This window comes from Scylla paramamosain, chromosome 19, assembly GCF_035594125.1.
Source record: "Scylla paramamosain isolate STU-SP2022 chromosome 19, ASM3559412v1, whole genome shotgun sequence".
NCBI classification, from domain to species: Eukaryota; Metazoa; Arthropoda; class Malacostraca; order Decapoda; family Portunidae; genus Scylla; species Scylla paramamosain.
Genome location: NC_087169.1, coordinates 19931142 through 19947349, shown reverse-complemented (window position 1 = coordinate 19947349; position 16208 = coordinate 19931142). Strand labels below are relative to the sequence as shown.

The 16208-nt window shown below is 39.1% G+C and overlaps 2 protein-coding genes across 7 annotated transcripts in view; one reads left to right on the top strand and one right to left on the bottom strand.

Moving 5' to 3' along the window:
* The first annotated feature begins 263 nt into the window (after nucleotides 1-263).
* LOC135109838 (sphingolipid delta(4)-desaturase DES1-like) lies at nucleotides 264-11311 on the top strand. Of its 2 annotated transcripts, none has more exons than XM_064021587.1 (6): nucleotides 264-422; nucleotides 3234-3410; nucleotides 4010-4149; nucleotides 5006-5222; nucleotides 5506-5714; nucleotides 6104-11311. In XM_064021587.1, exons 1-6 carry the CDS (start codon nucleotides 341-343, stop codon nucleotides 6248-6250), a joined length of 972 nt encoding a protein of 323 aa, XP_063877657.1. In that variant the 5' UTR covers nucleotides 264-340; the 3' UTR covers nucleotides 6251-11311. The 2 variants fall into 2 exon arrangements, with proteins under 2 accessions (XP_063877657.1, XP_063877658.1); XM_064021588.1 differs by lacking the exon at nucleotides 264-422 and adding an exon at nucleotides 587-608.
* The window catches only part of LOC135109834 (decapping and exoribonuclease protein-like), a 20218-nt gene continuing 13752 nt past the window's right edge, over nucleotides 9743-16208 (bottom strand). For 4 of the 5 annotated variants that reach the window (XM_064021572.1, XM_064021571.1, XM_064021573.1 and 1 more), the window contains 4 exons: nucleotides 14750-14868; nucleotides 14314-14522; nucleotides 13226-13362; nucleotides 9743-12761 (listed from right to left, as the gene is read on the bottom strand). In XM_064021572.1, coding sequence (XP_063877642.1) covers nucleotides 14341-14522; nucleotides 14750-14868 — 301 coding nt within the window. In that variant the 3' untranslated portion in view covers nucleotides 9743-12761; nucleotides 13226-13362; nucleotides 14314-14340. Of the gene's footprint in view, nucleotides 12762-13225; nucleotides 13363-14313; nucleotides 14523-14749; nucleotides 14869-16208 lie in introns of those variants that run through there. The other variant, XM_064021575.1, reaches the window with a different exon arrangement.

The window sequence follows — 16208 nt, the reverse complement described above, 5'->3', positions numbered from 1 at the left end:
TTATTCCCTCCTGTTAGTAGAATAGAAAGATTGGGAGTATTTAGGTTAGGAGGGGAAAGCGTACTGAAACATACGTGGTGTGGGAAGCCATTTTGACAATATTACAACACTGAGCATCTCCCGTTAATAAGAAAGGCAAGAAATATGACCAGGAAAGAGAATGAGGGAGGAAAGTCATGAATCTCTCCCGTTACTAAGAAAGAAGACAAAAATCATGAGCAGAGAGAGAGAGAGAGAGAGGGGGAGTGAGGGAGGGAGGGAGTCGCTGAGTGCGTCCTTACGTCAGTGTTGGTCGAGACATCGCGGGAAGGGGACACGCCGCTCAGCACTCACACCAATAATGGGGCAACACGTGTCAAGGACGGACTTTGAGTGGTCCTACACAGCTGAGCCTCACGCCTCCAGACGGAAGGAAATACTGAGTAAGAATAGACTCATTTAGTGCTTTTCCATCATGACCTCAAAGGTGCCGGTGGGGGAAGAGGGAGGTGAAGAGAAGAGGAAGTGTTGCTGCCGGGTGATTAAATTAACAAGTAATACCCAAAAACAGCCAAATATTCATATGGAAACACCTACAGTACAGGGAAGGGCGTAGAGGAGCATGAGAGGTGAGAATTATGGCGGGCTGTGCTGTGGGAGGGAGATAAGAAAAATTTATATAGAACGTGATAGAAGACCTGATTTCATGCATTAGTACTTGATCAGACAAGTGGTGTGGGTGACTATGGTGTGGTGCGAGTGTGGGTGTGGCGGCGGTAAATACAGATTACGTCACTGTGGGGACTGGGAGCCGCCGGGAGGAGGGACGGAGACAGGAACTGGCTGGGGAAAACTTTGAAATCTTACCAAACAGATGCGCCCCGCCACTCGAAATTTCTGCATTTGTTATGGGTTCACACAGGTTCCTTTCTGCATGTGTGGTGTCCTGCCCCTGGGGCGTGGGTGTGGGTGTGCGGGGTGGAGGCCCGGCGGGGTCCTGAGGGTGGCAGCCTTACATAAGCCGTTTAGATGACCAGCCGCATTATATTTAACACGTACATCGCTGTGTCTCAGAAAGCATGCATTTGTCACCTGCCATTATAGAATCTTGCTTTCTGAACCCACCCCATTGCTAAGTTAGGGAGGTTCTGTATGTCAGTGATAGATTTGTATTTATTCATGTATGTGTTACGAGGAAAGTACTGTATGGCAATGATTTTTTTTTTCTCTCTCCCTGTGCATGTCGTCTTTATGATGTCAACTTTCCCTTCCCTCTGTGTTATATGTACTACCATACTATGTGCCGTGTTCTTGTCAGCCATCAGTGTTAAGGCAGGAATAACACCAGTGTAGCAAAAGGGAATTATATCTATTACCTTGAATCAGTTAGAACCATGAGCCTCGGGAAGACTATGTAGGATGAATAATGTAGTCTCGGTAAATCCCTTAAGATCTTGTTCATGACTTACCCTTCTGTCAAATGTTGGCTGCTTATCTTTCAGTCATAGCTGATAGTCATATGATAGGTTTACTTACGAAGCTCTTTGGAGAGGGTTATCACAGGACACAGCTTTCTTGAGTTTTGGTATACTGTATTCTTCTTTGCTTGCTGTTGTTTATGAAGGTTGTTACTGAAAGATTTGCTCATTTGCTGTTTTAATTAGATACTTTGGAATGTAGTAATCATATCCTACAAGTGTCCTTGACTGTACCATAACCACCTTTTGTATTCTTTCTCTTTCATATTCAGCACAAGGAAGGTACTGGGCCAGCTACATGCACACCCTTGTCTAACATTTTCCCTTTTTACCGAGTGGTGGTGGGCATTCACAGGGGAAGCATCAGTTTGCTAGGAAGCTGTGTTGCTAATGAGTGGCATCAGGCTCAGCTTAAGTTTGGCCAAGTCCAGTTGTGGGTAGCCTTCAGTTAGAATTTTCTTGTAGTTCTTTAGGATGTTTACATTTCTATAATGTTCTCATTTTGGACCATATTCTGAAACACTTCTGTGCTGCACCTCCACTACTTTCAGAAGGCTCTAGTTGAAGCTACACAGATTTATAAAGATGTTTTTACAGTTTTAGCGACAGACGAAATAATATTTCTCCATTATTAATAACAGAAACAGTCTTGAGAACCTGGCTAATCATCCTTATGGCATTTGAAAGTAGTCGTGGTTATAGCAAAACATTTCTCAATATGGTACCTAATATAAATCCCCATAGCACATCTGGGCACCTCTAAGGCCTGTCATGGGAAATTAGAAAATCCTGAACACCCTGGCCATGGTTGGTAGCTGTGGTTCAAGATGACAGCTGGTGTGAAAATTGATGACTTTGGTTTATGGGACTACCTTCTTTTTTCTCTCTTCCTCTCTCTTTTTAATAGTGTGTGAAAGTTGAGGGTATAATTGATGAAATACAATCGCATAATGCTCTTGAGTAGCTTTGGACCAAGATAATGAGATATGACATGTGAATCTCTCTCTCTCTCTCTCTCTCTCTCTCTCTCTCTCTCTCTCTCTCTCTCTCTCTCTCTCTCTCTCTCTCTCTCTCTCTCTCTCTCTCTCTCTCTCTCTCTCTCTCTTTTTTGTTCTCCTCCTCTAGGTCTCATTATTATCTTATTTGATACAATTGTTTATCTTATCAGTTGTTGATGGTCATTCTTGTAACTTTTGATTTATCACCAATGAAGTAACAAGGTGTAATCCTCCCCTAGCAATGTTTATTTTATTTTTTGTTGATGTTCTTTGATTTGAAAAAATAATTAAATAAATTGTGCTACAACTACCCAGAGTAATATTCTGTTGACAATACTCAAAGTTTGTAAAGGTTACCTGCTGTAGTGGGATGGAGGGAAGAATGTTTGATGTGGAGTTCATGCACATCAGTGTGAGTTGAACTTGTAGGAGCAATGTTCAAATTTAGCCTGGTCATAGTGAAGAGGAATACTGCCAGTATCTGTCATGCACCTTTTATCATATCACTTCCTAGCTTAAAAATGTTGCAAGATATGGCGATTTGAAGAGTGTTGTGATAAGGAGAGGTCAATGATACAGGGAACTACAAAGCAAAGATTCTTTGGGACTAATTGTTAAGTAATTTTGAAATATCTGTATCTAGTGATTTTATTTCCATACAGTTGCATGTAGAACTTAAAAAGAAAAGAAAGAAAAGAAAACTTCACCATTCGCATCTGTTGATTATATTCTGATACACTTGTACAAGGAACTGATAAGAGCCTCTTTAACCTCACAGAGAAACACCCAGAGATCAAGGAACTGTTTGGCAATGACCCCAACTTGAAGTGGTGGGTGTTGGGCCTGGTGAGCTTCCAATTACTGTCCCTCTTTGTGATAAAGGACCTGCCCTGGCTGTGGGTCTTCCTCCTGGCGTACTGCATTGGCGGCACCATCAACCACTCCCTCATGCTGGGTGAGTCAGTGTGCTGATGGGACACTGGTTAATCTCATGCTCGTTTATATCTTCCTTTTCTTACCCATGCTTGAGTTTTTGTTTTCTTGTTGAATGTTTTCTTTTATGTAACATTTCTACCTTGATTTTGTTATACTCTTGCCCATATACTTTTTTTTTTATTTGGTCTTTATTCAACTTTTTTTTTTTTTTTCACATTTTGGCTTTAATTCTGTTCTGTCATCATGTCAGCATTAGGGAGGAGCACCAGAGATGGTCACCTCTTTGTCAAACTGTCTATATATTTTGTAATATGAATGTGAAAATTAAAGCATAAATCTAGCTGTATAAGTGATAAGTTCAAAGCCAAATGATGACTTTACTTTGCAGCAGAATTGACTTCCACTAACTCAGCTCTCTTCCTGTGAAAGATGTATACTTGTTTTCACTGTAGTGACATGAATATTTCCAAGCTTACTATTAATTGGTCATGCTCTCAGAAGAATAATTTTTCTTGTAATAGTAGAAGCATGGAACTGAAGTAATATTTCTTTGCTATGCTGATTGAATGGATATTTATTTAAGATGTAAAACAGTGACATCCGAGTTGTTCTTTACAGCCATCCACGAGATCTCTCACAACCTTGCCTTTGGACACTCTATGCCACTTGCCAATCGTTTCCTTGGGATATTTGCAAACCTTCCCATTGCATTGCCTTTCTCAGTGTCATTCAAAGGGTACCACCTGGAACACCACAAAGTAAGTAAAGGTCATTGGTAATTTGGTATGCTAATAAAATATGATCTTTGAAGAAATTGTATATTGCTTTGTGTTCCATTTTGTGGCACATTGGTCACTACATTCAGAGAATTCTGTTTTTATAATTATCAGTTGCATTTGACATACAGCTTCCTCTTTCACTTTGATTTGAGTAGTTTGGGTGAGGAAGTATCAAGCAAGTTATGATGTGGAACATTATCATGTTGTGAGAGTCATTTTTATGTTCAATTAGTTTCACATTGTTGAATTATGATGTGGGCATGACTGAGATGTTAGGATATTCTGAGATATTGCAGTGCTATCTATAAATGCAGGGGCATCCCATTTGTATAGCATCCATGGGGAACTGATTGTTTTGTTGCCTAAGCTTCATTGTCTTAGGTATCATGTTATATTTTCTACTTCATTTATTTTCTGTCCAGTTTGTGGGTTGATTTATGTGCAGCAATGTATTCTAGTTTTGTTCAGAATTAATAGAAAGAGGAGGTAGTGGGCAGTGTTAGTTAACAGTTGCTAGTTTGTGAATTAAACAAATTGAATGTATCCTGCCTGATCTATAACTTTTGGTGCTGCATTTCTCTCCACATTGCCTTTCACAACCTTTTCTATTGGGTCATTGATTAATGCTTCTAATACCAGAGTCACAGCATGAAGGGAAGTTGGGGTGTCTGCCATTTCACTGGGTTGATGTTAGGCGATTGACTATCTGCTTGGGAGAAGTGGCTGTCTGTAGTTAGTATTACTGTCGGGTTGGTGAAGCCACATTAAGGATTAGATTTTCCTGTTTTCCATAAATAGAATATACAGTACATTGCCAAGTTCATCCATCCTGCAGTTCCAAGGAGATGAGAAGCTGGACACTGACATCCCTACCTGCCTGGAGGCACGACTATTCTGCACCACTTTTGGGAAGCTGATCTGGATGAGTCTGCAGCCACTGTTCTATGCTCTAAGGCCTGTTATCACTTACCCCAAGACTCCCACACTCCTGGAGGTCTTCAACACCATATTACAACTCACCTGCAACTTCTTGGTGTTTTACTATTTTGGAGGTATGTTGTCTTGCCCCATTATCTTTTTTTGGTTTGGGGTTGTTAGACATTTTAGTGTCTTGGTATTACCAGTGTGGGTCTTTAATCTTTTTGTTGATATGCATGTCTATTTTTGTCTATGGTGGTGTTGAAAGTTGAGAGAAACTCAGATCTTACATGGGTGATTTGATTATTTGAATGTTTGTATCCTTGTTGTCTGAATAATAAAAGAAAGGCAAGAAAAAGATATAAAGAGTATAATGACAAGCTCCTCATTCATCAACTTATCCTTTTGTTTCTTTAGGCAAGGGCATGTTCTATCTGGCTGGGGGATCCTTGCTGGCCATGGGGCTTCACCCAGTGGCTGGACACTTCATCTCTGAGCACTACATGTTCCACAAAGGTTTCGAGACATACAGTTACTATGGGCCTCTCAATTATGTTACCTTCAATGTGGGCTATCACAACGAGCACCACGACTTCCCCTATGTCCCTGGGAGCAGACTACCCAAGGTAAGGGGGTGAGGGTGACTCTTGCAATTATGGCCCTCATTTTGAAGAACTGTTCCCTCATCAGGATTATATTCACAGGCCACACTGATGATTATTTGGGTTCTCATATATTCTATCCTTCCTATTAATGCTGAATCCTTGTCAAACTATCTCTAGAATCTTGAAAACACTCTTGAAAATCCTAACAATGTCACGAAGCTTGTTGGAAATAGTAGAGATAAGTGGTGAAACATTTGAGAATGTGGACCTATGGATAATGCTTAATGTAGTCATGGGTTCAGTACTCCCATCTCTTATTTATACTTTGTGCAAGGGATACCTTTCCACCTAACAGCACACATTGCTTGGTCTCACCTCCTCACATTCTCTGGCTTTCCCCCACACAACAGGTGCGGGAGTTGGCGCCAGAGTACTATGACCACTTGCCTCGCCATGAGTCTTGGGTGAAGGTGATCTATGACTTCATCACTGACCCTGCCATTGGTCCCTATGCAAGGATCAAGAGGAAGCATGCAGGTTTTCTCAAGGACGAGTAATGAGAGGAGGAACTAAAGGATGTAGAGTGAGTCATGGGGTGGGACACTGTATGCCAAATTTGGTATGAGATTGGCACATATCTGTTGGTGGCTTAGGGTTCATGATGCTCATGGTTCTGGTTGTATGAGTGTCTCCTCAGTCACTGTTACTGGGGGAGGTGATTGGAACTTCATTCCGAGTTCCAGGCAAGGAAGCTCATCATTTTCCCGTTTGGTGAGATGTTGCATAATTTTGTGATGCTCAGTAATGTTCAGCAACACTATTTTAACAGGATAGTGTTGAATGGTTAAGGAAAGGAATCTCAGTAGCCTTTGTTGTATCTTGATTGTGACCTGAGATGGTGATTCTGTAGCAATAGAGAAAAAATTTTTCCTATTGCTACATGACACAGCTTGGGTTGATTCTCTGCATGTAAGTTAGATTATGATATCAGTGTATGGTTGATAAGGGAATGGTTGGATCACTCCCTCATCATTATTCCATTAGTGTTGCCTTTCTTACCAAGAATACAAGATGATGTAGAGCAAGTTCTTTTTCTTACTGTTTGTTATATAATAGGACATGCCCAAACAATTTGTCCTTAAGAACACTCAGCTGGTAATAGTAAGAGCACCAACTTGCATTAATTGAACATATTTTGATACTTGATAAATGGTATATTACTGATTGCTTCCTTCTGCATCATTCTTGAGGCATAATACTGTAGCAATAGACATGGGAATACCTTATACATTAGCTACTACATGCAAGGGTGTAATGGGCCTGTTGACCTCACACTTGACAGTATTAGATCAACTGCCAGATTGAGCTGTTAACATCATCGCACAAAACTACCCTCCTGAGGGAGAATGATAGCTTTGTGGTTCCCTCATGAAATTGAAACTTGGAACCACTTGTTGGTGAGGAGCAGTCACCTTAAGCTTGTGGTGGATGAGACATAAGTGTTCTTAAGTGGCATCAGGGTTTACATTGGGAAAGGTTGTTGTAAATAATATTGAGATCTTGCTACTGTGTGGAATAAGTTTTCATTGATGGATTTTTATATACTTTTTAAATTTAAGAAAACTTTTTCTCAGATTCCAGATACTCAGTTTTGGGAGAATTTACATAATGGGGGATTATATAATTATATCATCAAAATTTAGACAGAATGGATTTGTGAATCTGTTCATCCAATGTGGAAGTTGATGTTTTTTTTCCTCTGTGTGTTAGGTTGGCCATTCTGTAATAGGTAAAGGCGTGTTCCTGGTTGCTGCTGTTGTCTATCCGTCAAGTGGGTGTAGGTATGACGAAGGAGAAGACTGCTTGCTGCATTGCTTTTTTTCTTTTTACCTAAATTTAGTCATGACCATTGTTGGGCACCAGTATCAGTAAAATTTACTGAAAAGGATGAATGATAAAAATGTTAGTTCTGTGATTTTACTTTTACCAGGTTTTCAGTGATTCATAGCCATTATAATTTTTATAAAGATTTATATAAAAATAAACAAAGCTTGAGAATCCATAGAAAATGTTTATGGTAATCTGAGAAAAAATATTTTCTACAAATTTTGCAACAACTCGTACAGGGAATTTTGCCTCATAGTCAAATTGAGGTTCAAAAATGCATGAGACAGAGATCTCATTGTCTAGAACTTCTTTGTGTTTGATGTTTGTAATCTAGCTAATTGTAGAAGTTTGGTAATAGAGAACTGGGAATTCAAGGTTTGATAAAAGATAGCTGAAGGGTCAAGTTGGCAATGATATCAGAGAACTGAGAAAGAACACTTAGTTGCTAAAAATCTCATTTGGCAAAAGTCAACGACAGTAGACAAATCACTGAATTACTGGAAAATTGATTTCCAGAGAAGGAAGTAAACTTTCAGTTATAGTCTAATGGAAATAGTAAATGGATAATTATCAGTAATTGTATTATTAGTTTGGTGCCCAACTTTGATTGTCGGTGTGTCCAAAGATTATTGGGTGGGAGAAAAAAAACTCACCTAAATACCTTAGGAATTTTCATACCTAATTATTGAAGTAAAGATCTCTTCATTTATTGAATGTTGACTTAAAACAGCTTTGCTTGTGTTGTGTAATAAATATGCTTGTATTCACACTTGTGAATACAGGTGTACTTGATTGCATTTGCTTCTTGTAAAAAAAATGACAGTTTAATTTATTCTAGAAATACATTGCCCTTCCCATATTTTTGTCTTGTAGAACCATTGAGATGTTCTGAATTGTGGGTATGACCATAGGTGAGTGTTATTGCGATATCGGGTTATCAGTTATCTGATGATTATTTTTCTTAAATTATCAATTCCTTGGTATCACCAATACTAGCGATAATTGATAATTTTAGTTTTTGGTTCCTGCTTAGCACAGGGACAAGCCACGTGTGCCTTGGAGGCAGAAATAGGTAGATCTGAGCTGAGAACTGAACATATAATGAATGGAGTGCAGGGGGCCAGTTTTGACATCTCAGAACACTTGCTCAGTTAGTCTCACCAGCTAGACTAGAGGTCATGAGGTGTTGCTCCTGTGTGCTCCCAGTTTTATGCATTCTTTGATGAGCTTGTTTTAAACTTTCAAAATCAAATATAGTAATTTTACTTGAAACTACTTTTCATTAGTGAAGAGACAGGATAAACTTTGAATTTGAATTTTTCTAAGATTTTTTGTAAGTTTTCCAAGATAAAGATAAAAATAAAGATTTGGATTTATCATTTTTTTTATTCAAAATATCAATATCATTATCGCTAGTATTGGAATTTTGGATGTATCAATTTATTTGTTATTACCATATCAAGAGATAAATTTGTAGCCAGTTATCGATTATCGGTTATCGGTGATAAGGTTATTGTTATCAGTTTATCAGTTATTGTGATAAAATTTTTTCGTTATTGCGCCTACCTATGGGTATGACGACCATCCTGCTATGAAGAAATTGTACAATGACTACATCCATGTGCTCCCCATAGTGCTGGGTTGAGTACAGTGAAGGAATATGTGTAAACCTGCTGATATTGATCTGTTCCATTATTCCAGGTGGAAACAGTCTGCTGTGATAGGTTGACTTAGGTTAAGCCTCTCATTTTGTCACCCCAAGGCTTCCAGATCAAATTCTTAAATACTCAATGTTAATGGTGCACTAATAGGTCTGACTAAGGTTTTAAGGCATGTTTGTCCAATTGTTAACTTGTGTGAGAGCTGAAACATTTCCCAGGCTTTCTTGTATGCCACTTTGTTGCACTCTGATGGCATTTTCTTGATTTTATGATGGGGACGTGTGTTGATGAAAGGTTTTAAGGGTGATTAAATAGCCTCAAGGAAGTGAGGCTGCAGAATTGTGCCAGCCATGTACCAAGTCTCAAGGTTTTCACTTTAGCTACATTGATGTGGACTTTCATCTAGTTTTTGCATCACAGAGGCTTACAGGCATTGTTATTGTCAGGCATAATGCTTTAATGTAAAGGGCCTCAGAAGGTCTATCAGTTTCAGTAACAGTATTTTATTTTTATTAAAATCTCTCTCTCTCTCTCTCTCTCTCTCTCTCTCTCTCTCTCTCTCTCTCTCTCTCTCTCTCTCTCTCTCTCTCTCTCTCTCTCTCTCTCTCTCTCTCTCTCTCTCTCTCTCTGAATATGACAACATGCATTCTCATGATTTAATTGTAATTGGTCATCAGCTCTGTACCTGGTCATTCATCAACCTATTTTTAGTCTCCATTATAATTTTGTGCCCATAATTATTCCAAAATCTTTTGAACAGAGTGCTCATTTTGTACATGTTTAAGGTATCTTATTTGTCTGTTAATTTTCCATAATGAAGTGAGATGGATTATATTATACCATAACATCTGAGATACTACTGTTTTGACTCATTTTACATGTGCCATGTGCACATCTCTGGGCCTGCTAGAAAACTTGTTCTTTGTTTTCTTCATCTCTACTTCCCAGTACCAGTGCCTTACTTGCCTCCTAATAAAAGGTAATTATGCTTGCAAGTGAGCAAACACAGTTATTTGCCTAGATTGACCCCAGAGTCATTTAAAAGGAAGCATATGGCATGTCCAACTAAAAATGTTGTTTCTGAGCCAGAACTTGTACTGTAAGGCAGGTATGTGATTTGCATATAGGTAAAAATGAGTTCATACAGTAGTGCAGTATATCCTTCGGGAGAGACACCCACAGAAGGAACAAGTATAAAATGATCTCAGTTTATTTTACTTGAGTGATGTTAACATAATGTTTTTGGTGGTGCTAAAGGTATTTGAGTTTGCAAGTGCTCGTATTTTAACATGAATCTTATTGATAGCAATAAAACACTTAAGGCCATAAGTAAGCTATCCATGATTTTATCACCAGCCAACATATTGCAGGGTGGGAAGTAGTATTAGTGGTAGCACAAAAAAATTTGTTGCACTTTGGCAGTGTAGGCAAACATTTACTTCTTTGAAAGCAAATCTGTTTAGGCTTGCCCCATTTCAGTTGCTGTCCTCTATATGCAGTTATTTTTGTCTTCAGTCATCTCTTCTAACTGAGACAATGTGTGAATGCTATGGATATGCTTCCTTGAGGTGGCTTGAATTGAATGAACAAGGATTGACGTGTTGTGCAAAACTTCATTGACTGTTGGATTAATCAATGTTGTCAAAATGGTATGGCTGTTTTTGAGAATACTGGAGATTTAATAGTGTCATAATACTCCCCTTTGGGAGGGATGAGAGCTACACACATCTTGCAAGCAGTGAAAGGTTAGAATAAACTCCCTTGAAACCCTTCACATGGTGGGCCTGAAAATGCACAGCCAAAATGTTGGGAAATTAGGTCCAAGGTACCGTCACTCCTGTGCAGCTGCTCACCAAGGATCAGGTGTTGCTGTGTACTTCACCGTGGAAGACACATCTGGTAGGGTTTTTGTGATCATATCACACTATTTTATTTTCTCTGAAATGGTCTGCTGCTGCCTTGGATTCTTGTCACAGCCATCCTGCTCAGCAGGAAATAGAGGTTATAATTAATTTGAATGAGAGATTAATTTCCTGCAACTGTTTTGAAGAAATATATTGTCAAATTGAATGATTGGTTTTACTAACTTTGGTGATCTGTTGGCTGCTGTTTTATGACTTTTTTTTTCACATGCACGTAAAGGGAGGAAGGAAACAAGACTCATGATATCTTCTCTTTAATGTGTCCCACAATGTCATCCAATCAATATGGTCATGTGCTTTCTCAAGGTTGATAAATGCAGCATAAATTTTCCTCTTTGCAAACATTTTCAACAACCATCCTGAGAGAGAATTCCTTGGCTTCTCTGAATCTTCCTTGTTCTCTACTAATCTTACTCTTTATGGTCTTTGCACTCATTTGTCACAATTCTTGCTACTGACCTTACCACCTTATTGAAGAGACCTGTGCTTTTATGTAATTTTTGCATTAATTTTTACTCCCCTTTACCTTGTATATACTAGAACAATGAAGACCTTTGTCTACATATATTATGTATCCATTTAAAAAGTTTTCCTCTGTACATTAACATTTTGGTTATTAACTCTTCACTCAGTCATCTGTAATACTCTTCTACTCATCTTTTACCTTTCGTCATTTTTCATGTTTTTTTTACCTTCCAAAAGGTAAATAAAAATAGGTATATTTTTCATTTATTTTGGTAGATATCTTGACTGTATTCCATGTGTAGCCCTTTCTTTCCCATCACTGCTTTTTTAATCTCTTCCATCCATCATGTATCCTTTCTTCACAAATTTCACCTTTTTCACCCAACTGCTTCCTCCTCTGTCACAGCTAATACTATCTTTCTAAAGGCCTCAAAAAACCACCTTAGGCTTCTTTCTCTCTCCTAACATCCATTTTGTCACTGTTCATTAGCATTGGATAGTGGTCAGATAACTTATCCTTCAGCAGCTTTTGCTCCCACCACATTGATCAGTTTTTATGATCTGTTTTAAGAACTTTTCTATTAAGAATATCATTTTTTGCAGATTCCTGTAAAATCCCCTTTAAGTTTAGAGCACTTTCTGTTAGCACATGACTTCTCAGCAACTTAGAAAAAAAAAATGGAGAGAATGTGTAAAGCAAAGCATACTTACTAGATAATATAATGCCCTGCTAGAGGATGAGCATAGAGCTGTGGTGGGATAACAGGTCTTTTTGTACAATACAATCACACAGTATGCCACATTCTGCATTGTTCATTTTGTTCCTGAGCCAATGAAAACTACTGAGTTGTTTGAAATCATCCTTAACATCCTCCCCAAAATTTCACATACTCCTTGGACCATCCATGACAACCTCAATCACTGTTTTCCTCTTCAGGGGAAAAGAGTAGCTGGGTATACCACTTGGGAAGGATGGTTGTCCCACTCGTATCATGGTAGTGAAAAAAGTAGTGTCCAACAGAAGTTGACCTCTCAAAACAGTGGACTCTGTCCGGCTCAGACAGCACCTTTTCCTTGACAAATTTGAGGAATTTGTCCAAGAAGTTGATGCAGACTGATGGTTCCCACGCTCCCTGGAGCATTAAGGAATATGTTAGAACCCCCAAAGCAAACATGCTCTTAACTATTAGCCTACTTCTGTGAGTAGTTTTCATCATCACAATCAACATTGTCACCAGTGATCCCTGGGTCTCCTCTAGGAAGCTCCACGTGAACAGATTGCTCCTGGGATGTCAATTCCGTTTCCATCATTCCTGTCACACTGACCTCCACACCTCTTTTCCCCTCTCATCCCAAAGAATTCCTCCTTCCACACTGCCATTGCTATTCACACATCAGAAGCCCTCAGTTAACTCACACCTGTCAATCTAATAATTTCCACATTACCTGGACTCATTTTTTTTTTTTTTTTATACAACACAGGTACTACCTCAACTAGTTCCAGTCCTGCCCAGTCTTTAAAAAAGGCAAGATGTGTGTGTATTTACATATACATATGTGAAAGAGAAACACAGACAAAGTTATAAAGTAACCTTACCTCTGCCAGGTCTGGTAAGTCAGCTGTCTGTAGCATCTCCAGTGTGTGCACTATCCCATCATTGGTCCTTGTGCCTTTCAGCACCCTGGGGGATGCCAGACAGCTGGCCTTCACACCACCATGCGCAGAGAGTGTATCTGAAGGATAATAATTTACTTTTTTTTACATATTTATGGAAAACTACTATAGTTAGAAATACAAGAAAAAGGGAATATATAAAATGATAGAATAGATGATAGAATAGCAAAATGAGTGAATAAAAATTCTAGAAGTTTACCGTGTATAAAATAGGAAGAGAATAAAAGGTTAACTGAAAGGGAATTATGAATGTGAAAGAAGGGAAATACATGTAAACAATAAGGTAAATCAATTGGTGTTAAAAGGGAGAGAGGGTATGAAGAGGATGGAAGAGATACTTTGATAATCTAGTTAAATTTAAGAGTAGAGGTGAGGCAATTGTAATGTGAAAATAACAGGTGACTCTCTCTCTCTCTCTCTCTCTCTCTCTCTCTCTCTCTCTCTCTCTCTCTCTCTCTCTCTCTCTCTCTCTCTCTCTCTGAAACCTTCCTCCCTCCAAGAGAATCCCTTAAGGGTGTGAGCATGGCAGAAGAACCTCCACATCTCCCTATAAAAAATGAAAGGTGGCAATTATTTAAATACCATCAAATGTAGCACCCTAAGATGGTTTGCCCATGGAAGGGAAGACAACAGAGTGACAACTGAGTATATATACGAGTACAGTAGATGGGAGTGCTTGCAAGAGGATGCCCTACAGGGAGTGGAATAAATGTGCTGGAAGGTATGAAAGGAAAGGGTGGGAGGAGAATAAGTTAATGCTGCAGAGAAGGAGAAAAGTGCAAGAGCAGGAGTTAATGGAGATTTCTTGGCTGTGACTATCCCCATGGGGAAATGCTTTGAAACAGGCAACAACCAGATATATAGTCTTGATTTATAAGCAAGTCAGAACCCAAAATTACACATCTTTCATTTATGGACATAACTTTGCTAAGTCAAGAAAAAGAGGTATAGGTAAATGCAAATCACTTATACTGGAAAATGACTGTGCTGTTCATAATCAGAATATTTACTTTCTGTAGTTCCTTTGCTTAAATGGCTCAGTGAATTCTTTGAGAGCCCTCAGCGACACAAAGCTGCTCATGTCCGTGAAGTTCTCTTGGTGGCAGGGACTGGTCGATTGCATGTGTGTTGGCAGAGTACATGAGGGTGATCTCATTCAGGTGTTGTTTAACTACACAACGGAACTGGCAATTGCATTCCACAACTTGATCAGGATCTCCTGAAACACACATCACATCTATTAATGTCTTTTGTTATCAGCATCACAACATGTCTTCATGACTCCATGTATGTACTAACATGTTTTTATTCTTTTCTCTTTTGAGCATTGTTCTTTTTGCATACATTACCAAAGTAATACGATACCAAAGTATAGTTCAATCTTTATGAAGCAAAGGTCTGATGATTGAAAAGAAAATACATCACTAACAAGATTACTTTCCATACCTCCTGTCATGTATTGCTCAAACTTGTGGCCATAGATTTCAATGAGGCAACATTTTTCCTTGCCCTTCTCCTCTTCCTCTACCTCGTACTGGTATGCCACGTATACTGAGCCCTTGAAACTGACGGTAAAGATCACAGAGAAAGACTAGTTTGATAAGTCACAGGACATCAGCAGATTTTTAAAGTAACTCAAGAGTTCTACGAGTGCTAGTTATAGAGGCATTCAGGCCTGATATAAATGTGAAATGTTTACGAAAACACACCAACCTAGGTTGTCTCCAAGAACTGTGGAAAACAGGAGATACTGCAATCTCATAATCATCACATACAGGTATTACTTTTATATTTGTTGCTAAACAAGGCAAATTAGAGCTTAATATCATAAAGAGAAATAAAAAGAAAAACAAATCAGCAGTTGGAGAGAGAGAGAGAGAGAGAGAGAGAGAGAGAGAGAGAGAGAGAGAGAGAGAGAGAGAGAGAGAGAGAGAGAGAGAGAGAGAGAGAGAGAGAGAGAGAGAGAGAGAGAGAGAGAGAGAGAGAGAGAGAGAGAGAGAGAGAGAGAGAGAGAGAGAGAGAGAGAGAGAGAGAGAGAGAGAGAGAGAGAGAGAGAGAGAGAGAGAGAGAGAGAGAGAGAGAGAGAGAGAGAGAGAGAGAGAGAGAGAGAGAGAGAGAGAGAGAGAGAGAGAGAGAGAGAGAGAGAGAGAGAGAGAGAGAGAGAGAGAGAGAGAGAGAGAGAGAGAGAGAGAGAGAGAGAGAGAGAGAGAGAGAGAGAGAGAGAGAGAGAGAGAGAGAGAGAGAGAGAGAGAGAGAGAGAGAGAGAGAGAGAGAGAGAGAGAGAGAGAGAGAGAGAGAGAGAGAGAGATCAGCTATTAGACAACAAGATGACCCAGAGTGCACAGATTCATTTGAATTTCCCACTCATGTTACACAGGACTGTATGCTTTATGGGATGCCCTTAAGCAGCAGTTCCTGAATCAGAGCCTTATGACCTTGTGGGAATTGCAATTAGAACAATGGAGCTTCTGATTTATTAATTCACCATATGATGTATTTATAAGTAATGAGGAAGGCCGATGCCAGTGTTGATTAAAAAAGATATTGGTCAGTTATCAGTTAATTTGTGAGTGAGTAACATAACTGAGCATGAGATCCTTCTGATTTTTATTCAAGTGAGTCTCATACATGTAAAATTCACCTTTACATATATGGAACATTTGATTTAGGGCGTTACCTTCCATGGCCCTGTTTTTTAACCCCTTCAATTTCACGTTTTATAATAACAATGTACTACAGCAATTCTGTAACACAAAAGCACTGTGTTACATTACATTTAGATGCTTCTACGAGCTTGTCTGAGACACTCCACTGGGCTTGGACCGAGTGCAGAGTGGAATAAGAACACCAGTCCTCTGCCATGGCATTTCTAGACATTCCCTTGTGAAAGGAGAGGGTTGCTGAA